Below are 23,795 nucleotides of genomic sequence, written 5' to 3'. Positions count from 1 at the left end.
TGGCTGTGTCTCTGATATCTTTCTTTGTCCTGCTGACCAGTTTTCTATTCCTCCTCCTTAGTTTGCAGTTTGCCAACATACTGTCACTCATTTGGATCTCTAATTGTCCTCAAAGTAATTTTAGTGTCGAGCTAAAAGGCAAAAAAAAAAAAAAGAAGGAAAAAAATATTAACTTGCATATTTACTTGTTGCTATTCCAAATATACTTCAGCATATTTACATTTTCTTCCTGTTGCATACCGTTAATGATATTATAGACATTAAGAAGTTAGAGAATATTAAAGCAAGCGCGTCATCTGAGCAATGCGGAGCAGAAGGCAGGGGGTGGGATAGTTAGCGCCAACATCCTCTTAATGCTGTGCCAATGCTGTTTGAGTGAAACGACAACACAGTCTTGTGCGACTGCTTAGCCATCTGCCATCTGGACTCAATTGAATGACTCAAGTGTCTTAATTGGACACTAGAAAAAAAAAAAAGCTCTTACTTTGTTCAAATTAAGCAAAGGTTGTCACTCATTTCTGCTTTCTCTGACAGTCCGACTGTTTTCAAAAGTAAAATGTGACACGGCGATGATATGACGAGGCCGACGATGATGACAGAGATGTGTCATCGTGTTGGGCTTCATGTTCTGTCGCCTGGATAATTCGGGGTTTTTATGACAACGAATGCAAAATTGTCAAATGGGGAAATAATGTTGATGGAGACAGCCGTGACAGTTGTGCTCTTATTTTAGCTCTGCGAGAGTGAATAATGAGGCTCTCCCTTCTCTGCCCCCTCCTTTCCCTCTGCCCTTTGCTTCAGGTCAGAACATCGCGTTCCCCCCGGTGGCTCTGTGGGTAACTGTGGGCCTGGCCGTGTGTCTGCTGGTTCTGCTAGTTGCCCTGGCTGCTGTCTGCCGCCGGAAGATCAAGGAGAGCTGCGAGGAGGCCAGGAGAGAAGGTAAAGCGAATGAAAGAGGAGAGGAGGGGGAGAGGGAGGAGGGGAAGGGCGGGGGGGTATCTCTGCACATTCAGCACCAGTGTAAAGTCTCACAACGAGTACAATTCATCGGTGACGACTCTCTTGAAAATCCATGTGTAATCCTCAAGGTTAGATTAAAGCATGTGTTGGGGCTGCCTTGCCTTCATTAGGGTAATATGAAATATGAATGTCAGAGACGGGGCAACTTTGGAGCTATATGTACAAAAAATAGTCATGAACTGAGTATGTGTTGGCCTACTGTGTACACAGTTCAAGGGCTTGATGAATAATGAATGCTAACCTATCATGTTCTCAAGGCCTTTTAACCCTTCTCCGGGCCTTCATTAAAATGCAGAATGACTCCTTAAACTCTTCACATAGCGGTCCAGTCGATGATAAGCATAATTGCGACATCTTGCCTTGATCATGTGGGAGGCGCAACGAGAGCGGGAGAGATACAGCAGAAAGCAGTGATGAGATGTTAGCTGCTCAAGGAACATGGAGATTCCAGAGGGAGTTCTGCTTAATGCGTATGGGCAGGATCTCGAATGGTGGGACACATATCTTTGGCAAAGAGGAACATCATTACTCGGGTCCAGTAATTAGCGTTGCGAAATAGCTGAGGATCGCCGCAAGTGCAAAGAGAAAAAGTTTTGAAATGAGATAGATAGTGCAGAGCCACCAGCTCTGCTGTAATGAGATCCGCTCAGAGTGGAGGAGACATTTAAATAAAGGTCAGCCAGTGTCTGCACCACGGCCCAGAGGTTTAAAAATAAATATGGAAGTGACACAGACTCAGAGGAAAGCGTAAATAGCTGCATGGAACATATGAAATCAAATGAAATGGAAAGAGGGAAATACAGTATAATGCAGTTCCTCCCACGGGCAAAGAGGCTCCTAAAGTTGTGGGGCCCTTTTCTTCATTGTGGTGGAATAGATGCTGCATTCCCTGTTTGCAGTCTGAACACCAAAAGCAGGATTGATTATGTGGTCACCCACTGTCCGCCTTATTGCAATGTTAAGTCTCGTTATGTCCCCTGCGAGCAATGCTGCAGTATTTGGTGTTTTCCGAGCACAAGGCTAAAGAGTGTGAACGCTGACTTATTCGCATATCATGCAGACTCTTATACTCGCGATAGAGTGATACTGTGTGAATACAGATGTGCAGGGGCTTAAAATAGAATTGGTATGCACATATCCAGAGCTGTGGGGAGGGCAGGAAGCAGGGAAGTGCAACTTAATTGTGGTTGTCTTATCTTTTAATGGCGTTCCGGGGTAGGGCCAGATTGAAGTTGACTCTCTCTTCACCGTGTCTGGGTAGCGAGGGCGGAAGGGTCAGTAAAAGTGGAGAAGTGAGTAAGTCATTTTTCTTACCTGTCATAATGTATGTGGAGCACCCGAATGTGTACCGTAAGAGAGCAGAGCGGCTTGTGGACTCTCAATTCACTGGGGCAGCGTTGTATCTCAACACCAGCATGCTTCTGTGCTCTCTGGGATTTTATTTCTTTCATCCTTCACTCCTGTCCTTCCTTACATAATTACTATGTATCTAATACATGCTTTCGGCGTCCTATACGTGGCTGCTGTTCCATTTCTCTGAAGCATGTTTTACATTTAGATAAGCATATAATTTAATCAGACGCATGCGCTTGGATATCATGGTGTAGGTGACACGGGACCAGATCTCCCCTGTGTGACAGATGAAAGTCATGAGGGATGTTTCCCATGGCGGTTTTGACCATAGTGGTGCACATATCTCACAGGGTTAACCCTCAGGTTAAGCACGGACCAAATGCTGTTGATTGATCGCCTTCATGTTGCATCCGACTCACATTAAATAACACACTCGTGTTTCATCATCAGCAAATGCTCACAGAAGCAGACATTTTTAAAATCCTTGATTTCAATTATTGGCAATTATTGGCTTGTTCCTCATGCTCCTCGTTTTTAAATGAGCAAAATTCAATCATCAAGAGTTGATGTTCAAAGGGAGAGAAAATAAATTAAAACCGCCACAGCACAAATGCTGCTGTCATTAAGTCTTATGTCCTAATATGCACAAATGTTTTTAAAGGGTGCAAGAATGAATGAATTAGGCCGACTTATCAATGTATTTATAGTAAAAGCTTTACCAACATTTGCAACCACTTGTTTTATTTTTACATTTGAAACACTCATGATGTCACAGCAGTGTTGGAGGAGATTCAGAGTAGTTCTGCACCACTTCTGTGTAAAGGAGACATGGAGGCAGGAGAGAGGATGATGAGGTACAGTAACAGTCGTCTGGCTTCAGTGAGTGGCTTTCTTTCCCACGACTCTGTCACCTTTTATGTGGTTTGTCCAGCTTTTGTGCTGAAGCCATAACCACCCTTCTTCCTAGTCCCACACATCTGAGATGCAGCCAACAGGGGCATAAAATTGTAACACTCTCAATGTACAAGGGAAGCAGTTCTCACTCCCTGCCCTGTGGATGCCCTCATCTTCAGCCTGACTTTAAATGAGCCTCTCTCCTATCGAAGCCCTGTCCCCCGAGGTATTTCCTCTGCTGCCACAGTGGTGGGACTGTTGGTTGATTTGGAGGTGTTGAATGAAGCAGTGAAGGTAAACAGGCTCACACAGATCTTAGGACGTGATATAGGGCTTTTATATTGCGGTTTTCTGAGGTGTCTGTCAAACTGTACATGTTATTAACAAGTTGACTCTAAATGATATTCCAGCCTTTATTGTCAACAAAATATAGGATATGAGATATACTTTATTCATCCCCAAGGGGACATTTGGTCGTGGCCGTAGCAATCTTATATATAAGACATTTAAGAAAATTAAATAATAAAAGTGCAAAAATGCTAAGTATCCGGGGTGGGATTCACCAGAGGTCCCACAATACAATATCATCACCATACTTAAGTCCCGATACGATATTATCACAATAATGCGATATATTGAGTATTGCGATTTATTACCTTTTTTTCAGCCGCAAATAGTTCCCAAAGGAAAACTTTGCACAACAAAAAATAAATTGATTTTATTATTCGAGGACCAAAACGTTTATAATTGATTCAATAAAAGATCGATACTTGGCTTCCGTGTATGGATACAATATCGCCACAAAAGATATCGCGATATTATGTTGTATCGATTTCTTCGTACTACTAAGTATATGAAGTGTGTAAATAAATATAGTATTTTACAGTGAAAGTGGTGCTAGAGTTGTTGATGTTAATGATTCAATTGACGGAGTATCTGGCCGGGGATAATTAAATCGACAGTCTCTAGTGGGAATGTTCGCCTGTACCGGTGTACTTTACTCAGCAAAAAAACTCTTCTCTGATATTGTAATAATATGCGGATGTATCTGTGGACTACAGTAATGTGTAATTCTATAAAAGCTGATTTCAATATACAACATGGGTTTAGATATACATATGCATACTGTGGATACTTTGAATCTGGACACTTAGCATGTTCTGCTGCTTTAAGAATAAGGATAATAGTCTCTGCTGTCAAAGAAAATCAGGCAAACGTTTGGGAATATAAACATGGATCATGTTGCCTTGACATTTAATTTGGTTCAATTATCAGTTTGATCTCATGTATCAGACACTACACATTGGGTCCCAAGTCCAATTGCTGTGAAAATTGCGTCAAAGAACTAATATCAGTCCCTTGGATACTCTGTCTCAGACTTATTTTTAGGCCGTATGTGTGTGTGCACATGCACCCCACGTGTGTAAGTGTGACAGCCATCACCGGGTTGCTTCCCTAACTCTGTTGACAGTGGGTTTTCAGAGAGCCAGCAGCTAAAGCCTAATATGATTACTGTCTTTGCGAAAAAGCTGGATAGGAGGTTAAGGTGTGTGTGTGTGTGTGTGTGTGTGTGTGTGTGTGTGTGTGTGTGTGTGTGTGTGTGTGTGTGTGTGTGTGTGTGTGTGTGTGTGTGTGTGTGTGTGTGTGTGTGTGTGTGTGTGTGTGTGTGTGTGTGTGTGCGTGGCTTCGTCGTCATATAGCTCTCTCACCACAGCTTGTCCTTTCAGCTGTGAAGGATCAGCTCACCATAGGCTTGTAAAAAAAGTGACTGCATTGCTTGCCTGCCTTTGTACGCCGGCTCCCACTGATAATTGCTCCTCTGTCTCCCCACAGCTGAAGAGGCCAAGGAACTGGAAGAAGAGGAGTCAAAGACAGGTCAGCCAATCTCCACCTGGTCAAGCTCAGCCTCCGCATGTACAGGGGTACCTGCTGTATGTTGGCACTGCTGTATGTGGGCGCTTGTGGCAAATGCTGGTCAGGGAACAGTTGAAGCTCCACTTCCTTTCACTAAACCCAATATTAAAATGCTAAAGTATCGTTTGGATTTAGCACCCCGAGCAGTGTAATGATGCAAGGCTGTAAACACTGTCAGGAACAGGCAACAGTGCATTTCATCCACTGGAGCGTGGCTCAAGTGGGCAGGAACACCAGACCGAGCCTGTAGACAGGGGAATTAATTGCACACATGCAAAATCTCACACTTGTATATTTCTATTCTGTAAAAGCATTTAAGTTACATATATATGAAAAACCCCAGCCCCGCCACAGTTTAGTCTGTCTTTCTTTAAGAAGTCCAGGTGGCAGGATGGTAGCGACCCAACAGAACAAGTAACTGAATGTTAAGTTTGTTTACTGAAGTGCGAGGGAATTCTGATGAAGCACGAGTACACAAGAGAAATGCGACCAGCTCCAGGCACTGGATCCGTTAAACACAGCAACCCAGTGGCATAACTCTTCCCGTGTGTGCGTGTGTGTGTGTGTGTGTGTGTGTGTGTGTGTGTGTGTGTGTGTGTGTGTGTGTGTGTGTGTGTGTGTGTGTGTGTGCGTGAGAAGCGGAGAGAGGGAGACGGACGCACTAATTTAGAGATGCCAACAAGCTGTTTTACATTATAGGTTCCCCCAAAGCTACAGCGATAACAGTGAAATCTATCTTGTCTATAAATTTAATGGTAACAAGTTCCAAGTTTCACAAAATGCCAGCAATAGTGCTGCCGTGTCCTGCACTCAAATGATCCTGTTTACCAAGCCCAATTGATTTTGCACTGAGTCCTGACTAAAATGTGTTATGCATAATATTGCCACAAGTTTCTTTTGAACTTTTATGATGAATCATCCAGCAGGATGGACAGGCAACACCTAGTTTGATTCACTCAGCAAAGGCAATGCCCAGAAGGAGCTATATGGACATTTATATTTATCATACAGACTAAAGAGTGGTATATATTCATAATCTAACTTTTGGCAAGAAAGCAAATGAGCATCATTCCCCAAAACTCAAACTACTCTTCTTTTTAATACATTTTCAGTATAATTCATCTATATTCCAGGAGATTCCTGTAACTTTAAAATAAGTTATAGTTGTTTCTCATTACTCATCTTTTGCTTTTCATAATGCGAGTGTGCTCTGTGTTGAGAGCGGTGTGATACTTTGCTTACTGTGACCTTATGAGCCCAGAATTAATTTTGCTATTAGCAAGCAGGGCAAGCTTCTTCCTCCTGCCCAGCCTCAGTGACTGCCCCTCACAGTCCTGAGCAGTTCTCCCTCAAGCGTTAATGTCATTAGAGTTATTCATTTGACTCCTTCTATAGTCTGATTGAATTATTTAGCCTTTCTGTGAACGGTAAAGTTAATACCATGCGATTTTAATAAGCTGAGAGGTGAAGGAGAGTCTGTGAGTGAAGGGGGACAATGACTTTCACTCTCTGATGCCTCTCTCATGAATGTTTCAGCGAGATCTGTGCAGCCAGGAGCAGGGTCAGTCATCCCACACACACACACACACACTGGTGAGATTTGTGCTGCATTTCACAGCACGCACAGCTCTACTCAACTGGACTTACTTGGAACCACGTTGTTTTGGTTTTCCATGAGCAAAGCTGTGGATAGTACCTGGTGCTTTGAAAAATTGTTTTGGTATCGCCTCGTTGAGGTTCCGTTTGAGCCGAGCCGATACAAGAAGCAAGAAGTTGAAGTGGAAACACTGAAAGCCTCTGGTTGGGGCCGTCAGGGCCAGCTAAGCCTTTCTGCTGGCCTAAACAGAATAAAAAAGCTATAACTATCTTATAACTTAATTTAAAATGTAAAAAAATATGTATAATTGAAAGTTATATCTATTTCAAAATGTAATTGTTTTAAACAAATACACAACATGTATTTTAATTATTTTTCCCTATTAGCTTATTTTCTCATTGCACAAGCTCCTGTCTTGTCTGGTCCTCAGCTCAGGCCAGCAGCGCGGCGTGCCTGATGGCTGGTTACATGTAGCTCATCCAATCAGATTTCACCTTTTGTTTTTCTATGCTAGATTAGTGCATTAAACAACATGCTAACCGTGGGGGTTGCGGGGTGCGCCACCTGATCGATCACAGCTGGCATAAGTACGGCCAACCACTGGTCTACATTAAAGGGAGCGCTACCCGCAGTGGAAAACGAAATAGAGGAAAAGAACAGTTGAGTTGGGTCAAGCCAAACCATGCAATGGAAACACGGCATAAATACTTGAGCTTTATCTCAATGGGCGGAGCAAAGGAGAATAATGCTGGGAGAGTGGAGTGTGCCTATACTCCAGCGACAAGGTTGCCACCTTTGCTCCCGTTGCCCCTTGTCATCGTCCATGCACCTGCTTGATCCAGGTGGACGTTGTGGGCGGTGAGCTCATGAAATCAATCTAATGATTCTGCCTTCCGAGATCACTCTGTAAGCACTACAGACAGGAAGCTTTGTTTTGCCATCTGGCGCCAATTCACTGACAAAGGCAGAGGTTCCTGCATGAGACAAAGGAGACGAAATGAGCCCCACTTTAATAAACCCAGGATGATGGGGAGCCACGTTTGTGTGTTATCTTAATGAGCTGTCCAAAGGAGAACGTGCCTCCCCTTTCAAAGCCAGCCTGATTTGAACAATAACTAGTGATAACTAGGGACCTGGGCTCATTCATTTGCAATTGGGTAGGATCCTTTTGTTGTCTTTAAAGCAGAGGCAAATAATGTTTAACAAACAGTGGAGCGCCAACTCTGGATTTATTTGCAGGTGCTAAAGCCAAGAGCAACCTCTTTTCACACACTGTCAAGTCGACACATGCACGCACATGCAAAGGGACACACACACACACCAAGCACAGAAAGAAGCGCTGTTATACCAGGCAGCAACTTTCGACGATACAGAATAGTCTTTCAAACTGCATTCTTTCGAATAGCCAGCAGTGGGCAACTCGTCTGGTTGCGAAATTAATTACAATTCTAGACTTGAGTGTATGGTCTCAATCACTGGTTTCAAGTCTTAAAACAGCATGATATTCATTTTGTAAGTAATTGTCCCATTCAGAGTCAAATTGACAATAGAGCAGAGTATGCTAACTTATTATAGACATTTCTATTAATTTTGTTTTACCACTTTATCCTTTTCACGCTGTGTTTTCAGTTCATGAAAGTTAATTGCACCCTACTTGGTTTCCTGACAGTGTATTATTCAGCATTGGGTTTTACTTATCGAAACCCTTTCGTGTCACTTCTGGTCGCAAACAGCTAAGATGGCGATACAGTTTGTGTGCTGTAGACTAATCTACATCGATATGCAGTGATGTGCAGTGTGTACAGTTCTTGCTGGCTTCATCCCTCACCTTCCTAACCTTCTCCCTGAAATGCGTTCAATAATCTAAGCATGACGTGCTGTTTAGGGAGGGCCGCAGTCACACTCGTGCAGCTCCTCCTGTCAGAAGCTGGCTTTAGTTTGTGTGCACTAGCCCCTGTCTCCCTAAATCCTAGACTCCAAGGAGTCAGGCCTTTGCAACAAGCCCCTAGAAGAGAGGGTTAGTCAGTGACCCAGTTCTTTCAGAGACAAAGAATTGTCTGAAAGGCCAATTTGACACGCCCTCTGAAAAGGGAGCTTCACGCGAAAAAACGGTTTTCATAACCCTCCTTAACTGGGGCAAAGTCCCATGAAGGTGGAAGGTTAGGGAATATCGGGCCGTACAAAGCTTGGTAGCACAAGCCCCACTCTTCACCATATCCTGGTTACTTCATGCAAAGGCCACCACTGAAAGATGGATGACACTTGCTAAATCGTATTAAAGCCCAGTAGCTCATCCCCCTAAATTATTTTAAGAAGCTAGCTTGCTAAAGCTGTGGAAAGGTGACTCTTGAGCAGACAGCCAGAAACAATGACAGCTGTACCAGAGTCAAAGTCACCTCTGTGCTTATTATATCCCCCACTCTGTCCTGTCTATTGAGTTATTCACATAGTAATGAAAACACAGCCCCTTAATGTGTGAGGAACATAATATTCACCCTATGCCTATCATGGGAATCAAAGTGTCGCACCTTAAGTGAATGAATTACCTCATTAAATATGTCAGCATTGAGTATTGCGGTTATGTGTTGGCGACTGTGGCTCAGTGGTACCGTCGTCCTTCAATAAGAGAATCGGCAGTTCGATCCCCGGTTCCACTTGTCCATGTCGATGTGTCCTTGGGCAAGACACCCAATTTCTCCCGTAGGCTGTTCCTGCAGTGTGTGGATGGGTTTTAATGGTGAGACAGTTCTGATGGGCAGGTAGCATCTTGCATGGTAGCCCCCGCCATCAGTGTGTGAATTGGTGTGAAAGGGTAAATGTAATCAACCGGTAATGAATATAATTTGATGATAGTATGTCCATTTATCCATATAAACAACATGGTCGTCTTTGAATAATTGTAGGCGACCAGTAACAATTATGTTTTTGACCACTAGTGCTATGTAGCAGTGATTTCCCAAGTGAGTGCCATTTTCTTTTCATTTGTGGGCGACTCAATTCGCATCCTGCAGGTTTTATACTAATGGACTCGCAGTCGGGGGTAATGTGCCGTAATAATTTCTCGCAGAACATAATATGTCAAATGCAGTATGCCAAAAATACCGTGAAGTCCTATACTGCATCTAGTCACATTTAGCAGCATGCAAACCAGCATGTCTTTGTTGCCATTCTGACCCACAATCCTCTGTGCAGTGGGCATATGAGCAAGAGAGTCAAAGTTCGAGGGGCAAAATGTTAGGATGAAGTAGTTTGTAACAATTGAATGCATACTGAACGCATCAGTAGATACTTTGTAAGGGCAGCTGCATCATGCACTAAAAGTAGAAATAAAACAAACACAATTAGGAACACACTGGTGGATGTAAACAGTGCATGCACTAAATGAAAACTGGCTTTGTAAAAGTGGAAGGAAATACATTGTTTTCTGGACCTCAAGGGTACAGATGGGTTTTGGTGAGAAATACTGAATTTAATCTTTTGTGAGTTTGCAACAAACTCCACCGGGCACCTTTTTAAGTTAGTTTGCTTTTCTTATTTACTGTATTGACGAAAATGTACAGCCCAATTCAAGCGACGAAGTTTAGGTTGCAGGTGGATAAGTGATAAATGTATACTGAAAAAAACTTTCGAGACACATGGCATTACAAGCCCCAGGCTTATTAAAAAAGTTGCATAAAGTATTCTTATAACATAACCCAGTTTGACAGACCTGCAGGTCACTAACACACCATTCCACATTACTTCAGTTTGAATTGAGAGGGCCTTGGAAAGCAGCCCCCAGGCAGCTCTGCTTGACATGCCCTCCCTTTTCACTGGCAGCACATATTCAGCCACTGGGCTCTCCCAGCGGTCACACATTACTGACTAAAGATATGTAAATAGAACATTCATGTTGCCTTCATTATTAGATGTGGGTCACTGGATAACTTCAAGAGTACTAATTAAAAAAGCTCCCAGCACACCATTGCTTAGCAGTTGCACACACACTTCTCAAGCATTGCACTCATGTTCCTTGCTGGTTCAGCACCATACCATAAGCTCCATGTTTACTACTGTGTTTTCTCCAAGAGTGGACCCAGAGAGAGGGTGTTGAAGGCCAAGTAACAGTGGTTGGATAATAAAGGGAATTATGTCCCATCGCATGAATCATATACATGAAGGTTCCACATAACACTGAATTATCTATTTATGTACAAAGTCATGTTTCCTGTGGTTGATTCTTTCTCCCGTTTCACACCTTCAACATAACAAAGGGTTGGATTCCAAAAGGAGATTGTCAGTTGCTGAGAAACTTTCTTCTCTCCTTTTCTCTGTCCTTTGCCTTGAGTTCGGGAAGAAGGAACTCATCAAAGATGTGCTGCACACTGAGCTACTTTTTTGCAACCTCTCAGAGGTTATCTGCTGGTCCGTGAGGAAAAGGCCAACTGATCATTGTCAGAAGAGATAGAAGAAATATAGCAGCTACTAAATCATTTGGAATAATGAATGTTGTCACCGTTAATAAAGGCAGTCAACCCACTCAGTGCTGTGCATCACAACAACGGGCCAAACCCACCGCTGGCTGGTTTTCATATCAGACAAAAGTAACAGTGTAAGGAGTGCTTTTGTGAGAACACTGGGGTAATATAGGAGTGTAGGCAATCCTTTTCCTGAGATGAATCCCCCTGTACAGATGCCATTTACATCCTCCTGCTATCCCACCCTCCCCCTCCCCCACTTCCTCCATTCACCCTTCTGTCATGTAATCTACGCTCCTCTGACAGCACAGCCAAGGCCCGGTGGGAGAGTGCCTATCCATCTCACTACCCCAATCTGCCTCCCCTGTTTGGTTCCACATGAGCACTCAGCTGCTGTGACTAATTAAATAAAGCGCTGTGCCCTCTGCTTCCTGTTAGCCATGGCAAGGTTGGTGCACAGAGCTGGAGCAGAAGAGGAGGGTTGCTGTAGGAGGAGGGGGACACAATAACAACTACCAAGCCTATAATGATGCTTAGGTCCATGAGTCAATAGACAAAGTTGCATTGATGCTGGCATGGCCACTTTACCATCATTGGATTTCTCACAGATCTTTCAATGACACAATATTTTGGGCTCAAGTATTCACTCTTGTTTGTTTTCCTCTGTTTCAGCGATGAGACTACTGCAAAGCTAGAGCTGAGAGAATAATGGTGAGTACGGTTCAAGTGTGTCTATGTGTCTAAGTACACCTCTGTCTCTATGTGTCACTCAGTAGTCACGCTTTTTTTTTTCTGCTTATCCCAATTGCCTGGTATTCTCAGCAGTAATTCTCTGGAGGACACAGTGCCTCTGTAGGTTATGGGTAAGTGCTGCTATTATGAGTCTCGGCTGCATTAATTCAGCAGACAGTCAGGAATGTGTGAAGTCTTCACATTTTGATTTTGGAAATCACAGGGTCACTGGCTGATATGACAAATCAATTTAGTTTCATCCGGCATGCAAACACAAATTCCCTGCCCTGTTCAAAGCTTCTGTTAATGATAAACATTTAAGGTGTGAGTTCTCCCTTTCTACTTTGTTCTGTCTGACACTGTGCATATTCTATGTCTCAGGAAGTTTTGCTAAGTTTAGCTTGTGAGGAGCTGTGGCAGACACTATAAAAGCCTTACATAATAAGTTTAATAACAAGCTTTTCATGGATGTTTGGCCAATCTTGAACAATATGTTCAAGCAAATCTCAGTCAAATTACCCAACATTGGAGGAGAGAAAGATAACTTATTTTTCCCAGTAGAGATTGGTCAAACTCACATTACTAACTTTGCCTTGCTAACGTATCGGTCCCGGTGCAAGTTTTAATTTTCTTAACTACGACCTCACAGTTTCACCCTTGATCTGTTACCTAAAATGCACCAAAATACTAACCTGACCTAACCTGCAAAATGTTTAGTGACAAAGACGCTTCTGAGAAGCCGTCGTTGAAAACTGTCTGAAAAAGGGCAGGCACTTTAAAAAAAAAATACGTGGCACCATTGATCATCAGTCAATCTAATCTCTTGCCAAAACAAGTCGGGTAAAGAGCTAAAACATTTTTTCCATGGAGAAAAGCAGCTCATCAATACATCTATTGGTTAAAGCACTCTTGGTTAAGTGACACTTGAATCTAAACAGATATCCATAGAAATATAGCAAAGTAAAACACATATTTTACAGATGGATTTTATGCTCAATTATGGAACTCTACAATACATATATGTTTATTGGAACAAATATATATTCCTCAGAGCCAAAAGGCAAAATCTACTCTTTATATGGACTGTGACCAAGCTTCAGTACCTTGGACAGCTCCACTGTTCGCCCAGTACAAGGCAGTTCAGTGAGCAAGCTAATCTCAAATGCCCTGTTCATATTGCTCGTTGACATGAATAGATTTCCCTTTTTTCATGATCTTTATTTGCATTTCTGAGTACTGGTACATTAACTGGCCTGCTTGCTTTTAACTATAATTTGTTCTGTATTAGTAGATGACCCAGATGAACAACCTGAAAGAAAGAAGACTTGATAACTGGGAACACAGAGAATCAGATTAGTAACTGGATTTTCCCTGTAGGACTTGTGGAGAGTGGTTATATAATCTTAAGAAATGGTGTGACAAGACGGAGAGAGAATCTCATTGTTACAACCACATTACATAGACTCATCAAATAATACATACTACATTATGTATGGCATCTCAAGAGTACTTGATGAGAGATGTGTCCGTGCCTATTCCTGATTTTTGATACCACCGAATCTCCCTCTCTGTGTGTTACCTCCTGCGTGGCACATAAAAAAAGGTGGAGTTGGACCATTTTGCTGCAGTGTGAATTGACTTACTCATGAGTGGCCCCTGGCCATTGTAGACTGGTCAGTCCTCCCAGTTTTAGCTGCTCACCCCGTTTTTTTCCGAGACAAAAATACATTCAGATGTTGCATGAAGACCAGGATAGTTAAAATGAATACTTTATACATGTACTTGATCCATTCCTAGTCTGTTTCTATCTTTATTGCAGCCATGTTTAGCTATTTGCGTATCATCACCTGGTGTCGGGCACCATTCTGAACTTGATTTTTATTCAATGCGTCATTAGTCTCCAGTTGTGAAGATAGCTTTCTCTTGATCATGTTGGGTAGCCCGTTGACTCTCAGAGAGCAAAGATGACGGTTTATATTTTCCCCCACTTATATTTTCAGACTGAAGGTTGATCGTTATATTCCCTATTTTTTTCATGACTTTGCTATAATTAACAGGCTGACCTGGACCAAGCGCTAGGCAGACAGGTCTTTCCGAGCCACGGTGCTGGCAGTGTTGGACCCTGTGGCCCTTTGGGAAAGGAATGCGACACTCCCACTGGCCTCATGTTAACTCGACCATGGCAAGCCTGTGTCAGACACTATATCCCTCCCTGGACCCAGCACATGGACCTCAATAGGCTAGGAAAGCCCAAAACCTTGGAGCTATTTTTAGAAAAGCGACGTTGCAGTAACCATCAAAGGACTTGAGTCAGGAGGGAATGGGGTGTTGTTGTGTGCGAAGCTTCTTTTTCTGTAGTGCAAAATATGTTTGTCCTTTTTCTTGTGACATGCTTTGCTGATGGAGACATTTTTAAGGCGCTTGATCAGTTTTGATTTGAAAGATAATGTTGACGTTTTTGTTACAATGACGCTTTAGTGATAGCAGGATGGTGTAGTGGTCTGTCTTTTCAGAAAATGAGACACAATTTGGTAAATTTAGCTATCGGTAAATAATGCCTGCTATTAGAGACAATTTAAAATGTATTCTGCTAATAAGGCAAACCTGTACTAGAAGTCCATACGAGTGTTTAGGAGTCACAATCACTTCTCTACTATCTCACATTAACGAACAGGGACCTACACTGCATCTGTTCTCTGTTCCTCTAAGTCTTACTTTAATAACCAGCAGTTTGGTGTCAGTTGTGTGAATACTTTTTATTACAAGGTTGGACGGTTACAGCTTGTTTTTATTATACCCTGACTGGTCATTGCCATAAAGCCGCAGCATGCAGAATCTGTAGAAGATGATGGAAGGTGCAGAAAGTAATTTCCTGTAACTAGCCAAAATAAAGTCTGGCCAGTAGGAGTCAAAGAGAGGACATTTGTCTTTACTATAGTATCTACTGACCTTCACCGAGACTGTTATTGCTCGGTAATATCCTACAAGCCCCTCGACCTCCCTGCTGCTGAATCATCCTGGATCAATTATTCCCCTATTTGTGTGACAGTTTTTCCTATCGATTAATGCATTTATGCAGAGTGCAGCATATCTTATTTAATAAAGCAAGGCCCTGCATTTAATTAAGTCGTTTGAAAGTGAGGCGGCACTTTGTTTTCATAAGCATTTGCCTCATCGATACATTTGTTCATTTGTGAATTATGTTCATCCACTCAAACTTTTATTGTTTCATTACTGGCAGTCCAGCACAGATAACATAGTAAATGGCTAACTGCAGCACACTCAATATTTTGGAGATTGTAGCCATCATTAGTGGCTCGTACTTGTTGTTTGCAATCATAAATAGTACACACTGATCTCTATGGTTCTGGGAACTTAGACATTAGAAGTCGTCGTGTTGAGTGAGAAACACGTTCCCTTGTTCTTTGACCAAAAACAGAAGGATGTATGCAGGCTTTAAAGGAGTGGTGTTAGAGTTTTGTTAAAAGTAAATGATTGATTTTAAACCCATAACCTTTCTGTGTGTAATGAGATGGTTGGTTGCACAAATGTGCTGTCGCCCCCCAAACCCACTGAGGGAGTCAGTTGGTTATTTTCCAAATGTATCTTTTTCGTTTTAGTTTGCCTTTCTGCCCAATGATTGTTGTGTAACCACAGTGTTGAATGATGCTGGGTCCAGCAACACTTGCAACACAAACATATCTTGAATATCAGTGCTCTTTGGGCACTGGAGTTAGTGCGTCACATCTCACAACCGACTAAAAAGAGTAATCTCGTTAAAGTAACATCGTTTAGGGAAACCTTACACTTTACCAGGTAAAATTCTGCATTGGGCTGCTCGACTTTTGTTCATTTTGATCATTTTCAATGTTCTTTTTAGTAACTTTTATGTGTAAAGGGTCAATAGAGGATGCTTTTGTGCAGAATCTTGAACTAGACATAGACGGCTGCAAATGAGAAGAGAGTAAATATTCAAAGGCCGACATGAAGGTAATAAAGAAACGAGGAGCAGCATGAACGGTCTCCATTATCTGCCTGATAACTTTTGATGAGTTCCAATGAGAGATTCCTTTTTAAAGATAGGTAACGTTAGGGATAGACAATAGCCCTTTCCCCACTCTTTCAGCACCACTGTGAAATATTTATTTAATTTGCCCCTAAAAAATACACTTTCACTTTGAAGAATGTATTCCGTTGGTATAATCATTTGCAGTAATAGCTCAGGGTTTACTCTGTTACAGTTTGAAGTACAAGATGCATATGTCTGTGTGTATACACACACACACACACACACACACACACACACACACACACACACACACATACACACACACACACACACACACACACACACATTTCCTCAGATGCAGCTGCAATTTGAAAGAAGAACACTAGTTCTACTAAATTAAAATGTATCAGCAGCTATGTTTGAAAGATGGGACTTGAGCTCCCTGTTGTTTTTGTTGGAGGGTAGAAGAGTGAAGGAGTCGGATAAATAGAGAGGGTCCTCCACTTCCTCTCTGCTGTATGTGGCAGGTGAGGCCCTGCAGACACTGATGATGTCAGACAGGACACTTATGTTGGCCTCTCTCCAGGGAGGTGTCTTGAAGTGGAGTTTGACTCACTATTCCAGTATCTCTGATCTCTGCATTATTTATGCTTTTGTCTCAGACATTTATCAGCATTTTTATACCTCGCAGCCTCATTCTACAGTACATCTCCTGTGATGGAAAAGGCTGCAGCAATGATACCCTCTGAGGGAAGCCAATAACTGAATATGGTAGCTCATATTGATATCAGAAAACTGAAAAGTGTGCTGCTGCATAGCGGTCTGCGTACTGTTGAGAACCTTGGCAAGCCTCCATTCACATCCAAATAGCACATTGAAAAATAAAATCTAACGAGGAAACCGCTGTGCTGGCTTCTCGTTCTTACCGTCATATTAATTGTTTAAGCTGTGGAACTAGTAATATGTGAGCTGTGGTTGGAGTTGCACAGCCACTGAATCGCTGATCAATGACAGCTAATGAACACGGCAGGAGTTCTGCTCTGTTTGCCTCTCGACAGAGAGCTGCTTTCTCTAGAGAACTCTCCCTCTCCTTTTTTTTTCGCCAGAAAAGCACAGGAGCCTTCATTGAAACCAACTGCCTGTGGGCTCAATTATCTACCATAGATTACTCATAAGGCAGATGAGAGACAGTGTAGAAGTTCAGCCGTGTGCCGATGTTGGAAAACACACACATGATGCGTGCATGGATACAGTAAACTGGGACACTGTGGAGCTGAAACATGCCATAGATGTATAGTTGATGAAACTGGAGCAATGAAAACAGCAAAAGGCTGAATGTACAGTCTCCATGATGACCTGTAATTCTGTTAAGTGTTGCATAAATATCTATATAGACGCAAACAAGCAATGATGTATGTTTTGCAATGTTGTTGTGGGCAACAGAGAGAGCTTTGTGGTGATGACGTGGTTGGCTTTTTTGTGCGATCACCAGTCCGTGACCCTTGTCATAATATATTAGCGTCACTTAACATCCCTCACTCAGGCCGATCGCTGTAAGTGTTCCGACCGAAACGCTCGTTCTGAACAGTCGTCAAATTGAAGAACCTCTGCCGTTGTGTTTAATGTGATGCTATCGGGGCCTTTTTCTAAAAACGCCGTATTTTTGCACATTGGAAATGTTCAATTCACAGCAACCAACATTGCCTCGTATAGGTTTTAAATCTAAATGAGTCACAGGTAGCGTTTTCACATGAAATCCAGTCTATTGTTCAGAAAGGAAAGCTATAAAAGCGTCTATTCAGCACCAGAGAACTGTGCAGATGGCACAAGACTGTGATGGGAATATGCATGCATCACGTCGCTTATTGGACGGTGAGATGACTTTTATGTGTAGCTTTTTGAAGTGTGCTCACATTATCCTGAAACTGCAGCAGAAGTTGCACATGCTCATATAGCGGGAGCCTGAACGTGCATGTATGTGTTGTATGCCGACCAGCTGCTTCAGTGCTTTGTTTCTTTCTTTGTTTTCTTTACTGTGGACGTAGAGTAACTCACGAGATGAGGAGGACCATGATCAGACATGTAGAGAAAAGCCATTCCAAATCAAGTGTACAGAAATTATGCTTTTGAAATGCTCTTGATACTGAGGATGTTGTGGAAAAAGGTGGCTTTCAACTCAACCATCAGAAGTAATAGTTGTGTCACATTAGGCAATATTCAACTTGCCAGTCATTTAGAAATGATAATACTTGTAATACCTCTCATATGCTCTGCTTGGACTATGTGTATTCTCACCACTGTTTAGAACGTTTAAAAAACAAAAGAGTATTTGCTTTATCCAGCTAAAAATGGTAAATGTCCATCTACTGTGGTTTGTGTTCGTGGTGCCGCTGCAAAGTGCCGCATTGACCTGCTCGTATACCGATGATGGGCTAAAGTGTGCAATGAAATAGAGCCTGAATGTAAACTCATCAACATGTCACAGACCTTCATCCGCTGTCAGGTCTTCTCAGGTCATCTTACAGGCCGACAGTCACCTTCATGCTGCATCGGGGAAGCGCACAGGTGGAAGACGGATCTTTATGTCAACCTGCGCGACTCTCAATATTCATCAAGATTACCATCCTGAGAATATTAGTGGTTTAGGGTAAATGACTGACTTTCCTCTGGAGGAGGATCGCATCCCAGTGTGAGCACAGAATAAACTGTGGCTTCTTTTACGCTCCTTCTACCTTCCTCCTTTCTACTGAATCACCTCGCCTTTGGGGCTTACCACAGGAGTCTCTTCAAATGATCCTTAAGACTGAAGTGGAGAATCAAGATTAATGCACTTTCACGTCCCACCCTGGCTCCAAGGGGGAAAAGTCTTATAATTAACACCAAGGGGCTGCAGGCTGCTTTTGGAGAGAGGTCGAGGGCGGGATCCCTCGACCATGGAAAAGGAGCTGATAATGGTGTGAGATTTTTAGAGGGTGATGTATGCTGTTACTCTGAAATAATAGTGGAGTGGAGTGGTAACAAAATGGCCTGTCAGACAACTCACTCTGGCTTATTATTATTGGGAACAAGTGGAGGGACCTGTAACAAGAGCTGCAGCATATCTGCATCATTCACAGCTATTATCACTGAGCCAGACGACTGCACTTTTTTTTCGTGTAGGCAACCATCCTCTTTCCACTGTATGGTTCACCTCGACTTGACTCTCGGACTCTTTTGGCACCGGGTGCTTTTCTCTATTTCGTTTTCAACTGGGTGCCACCTCAGTCCCCACGAGATCTTCAGCCTCAGTTAAATTGCCTCGATATTATCAATGCCACACTGGCTGAATCTTTTCATCGGCAGCCAGACAGGGGAACGTCTGCCCTTTGTTAATTAAACGGCTTAGTTTTGCAGGCTGCCGATTTTGCACAGGTGTGAGCGAGATGTCCCGGGTCATATTGAACATTTTCTCCGACCATCAGCTTTCCGAGTACTATCTGCCACTTTCACAGTGGAAAAAAGCAAAATGTAGTTTGATTTGATCCGTGCCGTGCTGCATCATACAGACCCGAGAGGGTGTCTTGTACGTCGGTAGTGCGACAAAGCAACCTGGAAATGAGACCCGGCTGGTATTGACCTCTTTGTGCAGGGATTTCTGCGACACTGTTTTCTGTTAATTACCTTTCTGCAGAGCAAATGAGATACATGTAACCCAAAGGAAATGCATCAGTCCTTAGTGATGCTAAAGTTAACATTGATTACTTGACAAGTGTTGAATGAGAAGATCGATACCATTTTTATTTCTGATAAATATGAGCCAGCAGCTGGTTGGTTAAGCACAAAGACTGAAAATATCAAACCTGCTCCGTCCAATAGGAAAACAAACCCCCATCTCAACACCTCTTAAGCTCACATTTTAATAGTAATATCATAATATTGTCATCTAACTCCCAGCAAGAAAGCTAATTTCCCAAAAATGTCAGACTCTTGCTTTTGTTTGGACCTCCCGTGTCGGTGAGTAAGTGAGTGTTGAAAAGGAAGCCGAACCAATTATACAAAGATGCAACTCCACATGTGAGATTTGGTTTGAATTCAACTTGTTGTTTCCGTTGGACGAGGTCCACTGTGACACCCCCAAAACATAACAACGGATGTAAAAAAAAAAAAAAAGGTGCAACGCTCTGGCCTTTTTGAACTTCACCTGATGCAATTGTGTCCAATAAATGAGAAAACATGACAAAAAAAGGGGAGTAAAAAATAAACTGGCCTGTAAATATCTGTTATGCCAGTCTGATGTAATGATCTAAATACATATTCTGCTAACCTTCACCTGCCACTGCCACTGTTTAATCAAACCCCTACCGCGTGCATTGAGTTGTCTTCCTTACCAGTTTGTAGGAAAGAATGATCTATTTTGTGCCAGTGCATGCGAGGAAGTGTTAGTTAGCTGAGTGGCGAAGCTATTTAGTCTCTGCCTGACGTGCTGTGATTGACGTGGTGATATTCACTGTTTTGTTACAATTACTGTTTTTTTCTATTCCTATGAATTATCAAGCATATTAACAGTTGTGTTAATAACATCAATGCATTTAGTTTTATTTAATTAGTACCCTCCCCATCAGTTATTGGTGTAATGTAAACACATCCATAAAAGCTTTTAACCTGAATCAAGTATCATTTTCCATTCCTGCACAGATAAATTGTCATGGTGTGTTTGATCATCTGGTAATGATCTTTAGGTATCGCCAAGTTTAGCTTCTTTCTCATTATCCTGAATACTTCTCCAAGGTTATTCCCAAACATTTACTTTCATAGTCCCATGCCTGCTGTTTGTCTTTGATAGTTACTCTGATTGTTGTTGTTTCTGTCTGTGTCAAAAAGCAGCAGGCCTGCTGTTTTTAGGTGTTATGTTCCACATGTATATAAATATAAAAAAAACAGGGCAAAGTTACCGACAGGGAGAATGAAATATGGCACGTACATTTCAATGTAAATGAGGAAGGAAATGGGCACAATGTGGATTTACAGCGCTTCATTAGATTGTATCCACTGTGCCGCTGTATCCTTCATGGGAAAAATCTCCTATAGCCCGAGCAAATTAGTGTGCAATCTCGTGTACCAGCTGTAAATGAATCCGTCTATCAGCTGTCTCAGGTGATAGAGAGCAGAAATGGTTCAGCACTACCTCGGCTGCTTTGGATTCTCAAACGGAGAGAAGCTGTTTGTTAAACACTTAAGTTGGAGTTTACTTTCTGATTGCCTGTGTTAACAGTGCCAGACAAAATCTCTTCTTCTTTTTTTTTCAGGGTGGTTGTTTTGTGAGATTCTAAATGACTATGCTGCAGCTGTTAATCCAGTTTCCCCGTAAAGGTCTTTCATTTCACCTCCGACCTCTGGACACAGCAGCCAGCGAGACTCCTCTTTGAGACACGGATCTTTCGATCTCTCTGGGGGCGTGTAGGGGTATTTGAATCTGATGAGAAAATGCATGTGTGAAAAGTGTGTTGTGTTCATTTGGGTGATGGATAAGTTGGCGAGTCGGATTACCCTCTGACAGGGAGCAAATGGAAGCCAGGGTGCACTTTCAAATGTAGTGCTGCTCCGTGAAACCGATGTTCTTATGCGAGTGTTGCAATATGCAAAGACTCAAATCATTTAAAATGACAGACTTTAATAACTGCTTCAGTTTTTTTTTGCTTTGACATTTTGAAGCTGTTAGCAATTCCCCTTAGGGTTTTATGTAGGATTTAACCACATCACACCAGCCTGTCATGTGTAAAATGCAATAAAGGGATGATAATGATTAGGAGGTAGGAGAAGCTCACTAACAGATCTATTTTGGTCTTCCTGAGATGAAGTATTAGGATAGACACAGAGAGTGCTTCAAACGCGAGGCTACATGTGCAACAACACAAAGCTATTCAACTTTACGGTACATCTAAATCAAAAGTGTGTTCATGACAGGTTTAGACAAGTGCAGCTTCCGTCTTAATGGGATACAGAGAACGAGCTGGGTATTTATGTTGGATATCTCACCAGGAAGCGCACATTTAACGATCCCAAAGTTTACTGTTTTCATTTAGAAGTCGGTTGGCATGCAGTCATAGCTGGCCGACTTGAATGATGTATCTAAAAGCCGAACCTCCAAGCATATAGCCAACTATATTGCTTTTAAAAGCTTCAAGTAGGAGAGCTTCATGTGTGACATAATTAAATTCCACCCAAGTTAATTCAAACTGTTTAATGATGCAGGGAGAACAATTTCTTTCGCTGTGCCAGCGGTGGGTTGGTCCGCAGGGGCTACGAGTGAGGAGAAGCATTAGAAGTTCAGAAAGACACTCGTGATACAGAGGGGGAGGGTGTGTAGACGGAGGCAGATTTGAAGGTTGTAGCATCCTTGGAAACGCAGCTTCCTGTTGGTGTGATTGTTTATTTAATAACGCTGAATTTGCTTTGTTTGTTGTTTTTCTCACGAAGATGATTGTCGACAATTATTAGTAATATACACGTGAGACCAAATTTTAGCAGTGGGAGTACCTCCGCTCGCTTTAACGGATGCGTTTGCTGTTGGTTACTGTAACCATCCTGCAGTGTTTCATTATTTTTCAAAGCTAATAACCTCTCCAACAGTGAGCAGTCTGACATTCTACGTATTGTGTTTTTGTGTCTTTTTTTTTTCCAGGAGTCAGGGCTAGACGGCAGGGAGGAGATGAGTCTGGCAGGTAATCCCACTCCATCTATCCATCAACCTGGAGACTATTTCCAGCGTCCCCTACAGAATGTCAAAGCCTCGCTGAGCGGCAGATGAGTCCATCATCCTCTTTCTAAGACTTTCGCTCAAGTTCCCATCAAAACACATAAACACATCATGTGCCATTATTTTCTATTGCCCTCCCTCCCGTTTCTGTCAATGGAGGGTCATGGCAGTGAGTGAACACAGTTGAGCGGAGTGCTCCATACGGCATGCAGAAGAGAAGCTCTGCGACAGGATCCTTTCTCCGTCGATGACATCACTCTGTATGGGGCATGTGCCAGAGATCTGCTGTCTAATGGGAAGTGAGACAATTAAAGAGATGACCCTGCCTCAGTTGCCATCACTGTCTCTCCGCCGGAGAGAGAGCGCTTGGCTCTGCCATTACTCCTGCACTTGCTAATTAGCGTCTGTCGCTGGAGTAACTTGTACCTGTCAGTGTGTGCCGCTCTCCTATATTCCGTAACTTGAGGGAATTGAAATTGAATGCCAGCTAAGCTCCAACAAACTGCAAATGGTGCATGGGATACACCCTGATTCTCTCACTGACCTGACAGCCTTATATGTAAGAAATTGTTTTTAATGAACACAGAGTATCTCAGCGAGTTTTTACTGCCGGTGTGGACCGTTTCATCTATTCCAGAAAAAAGGGACGTACTGCTTGTTTTATTGCATTTCTTTAGGTACTTGCGCAAGTCCCTGTGCCATATGTCCATGTATGAATGCCAAAGCCATTTCTGTTCCAGATAACCCAGTGCCTATTTACATTAAAGAGACATGGTGAAACTGCCTGGTCATTGGTAATTATTGGTCCCATTCCCAGGTCCACTTTGTGCTTGTTCAGGCAGAACAAGGTTGAGTTTATTACAGACATTTCTTTACCCACAGGATTAGCCACGCGGCTAAAATTCATCCTTCCACATTTCCATTAGTTGATTTATCTGCAGACTAGACTGTTCTACATAATGAGTAAAACATGAATTATGGTCAAAGCAATACAAATATTTCATTTACATGCAGATCAACACTGACGTTGAATTGTTGTCAGCTAGACGCAGTTCTATTTTAGGGCTAATCCCTCTCTGTTTG

The 23,795-nt window shown here is 42.5% G+C and overlaps 1 protein-coding gene across 2 annotated transcripts in view; it reads left to right on the top strand.

Moving 5' to 3' along the window:
• cd276 (CD276 molecule) overlaps positions 1-23,495 on the top strand; it is a 64,275-nt gene extending 40,780 nt beyond the window's left edge. The window contains exons 5-9 of one of the 2 annotated variants that reach the window (XR_011077361.1): positions 802-939; positions 5,101-5,142; positions 11,908-11,946; positions 12,058-12,098; positions 22,638-23,495. Coding sequence is in view for 1 of the 2 variants with exons in the window: in XM_068574005.1 (XP_068430106.1) it covers positions 802-939; positions 5,101-5,142; positions 11,908-11,930 (203 nt within the window). In the remaining variant the exon portion in view is untranslated. The remainder of the gene's footprint in view (positions 1-801; positions 940-5,100; positions 5,143-11,907; positions 11,947-12,057; positions 12,099-22,637) is intronic. The other variant, XM_068574005.1, reaches the window with a different exon arrangement.
• The last annotated feature ends 300 nt before the right edge of the window (positions 23,496-23,795 follow it).

Source organism: Clinocottus analis, unplaced genomic scaffold, assembly GCF_023055335.1.
Source record: "Clinocottus analis isolate CAN_PGR_092001 unplaced genomic scaffold, fCliAna1.0.p SCAF_1, whole genome shotgun sequence".
NCBI classification, from domain to species: domain Eukaryota; kingdom Metazoa; phylum Chordata; class Actinopteri; order Perciformes; family Cottidae; genus Clinocottus; species Clinocottus analis.
Note: the sequence above shows the minus strand (reverse complement) of the source record. Positions and strands in the feature narration are given on the sequence as shown.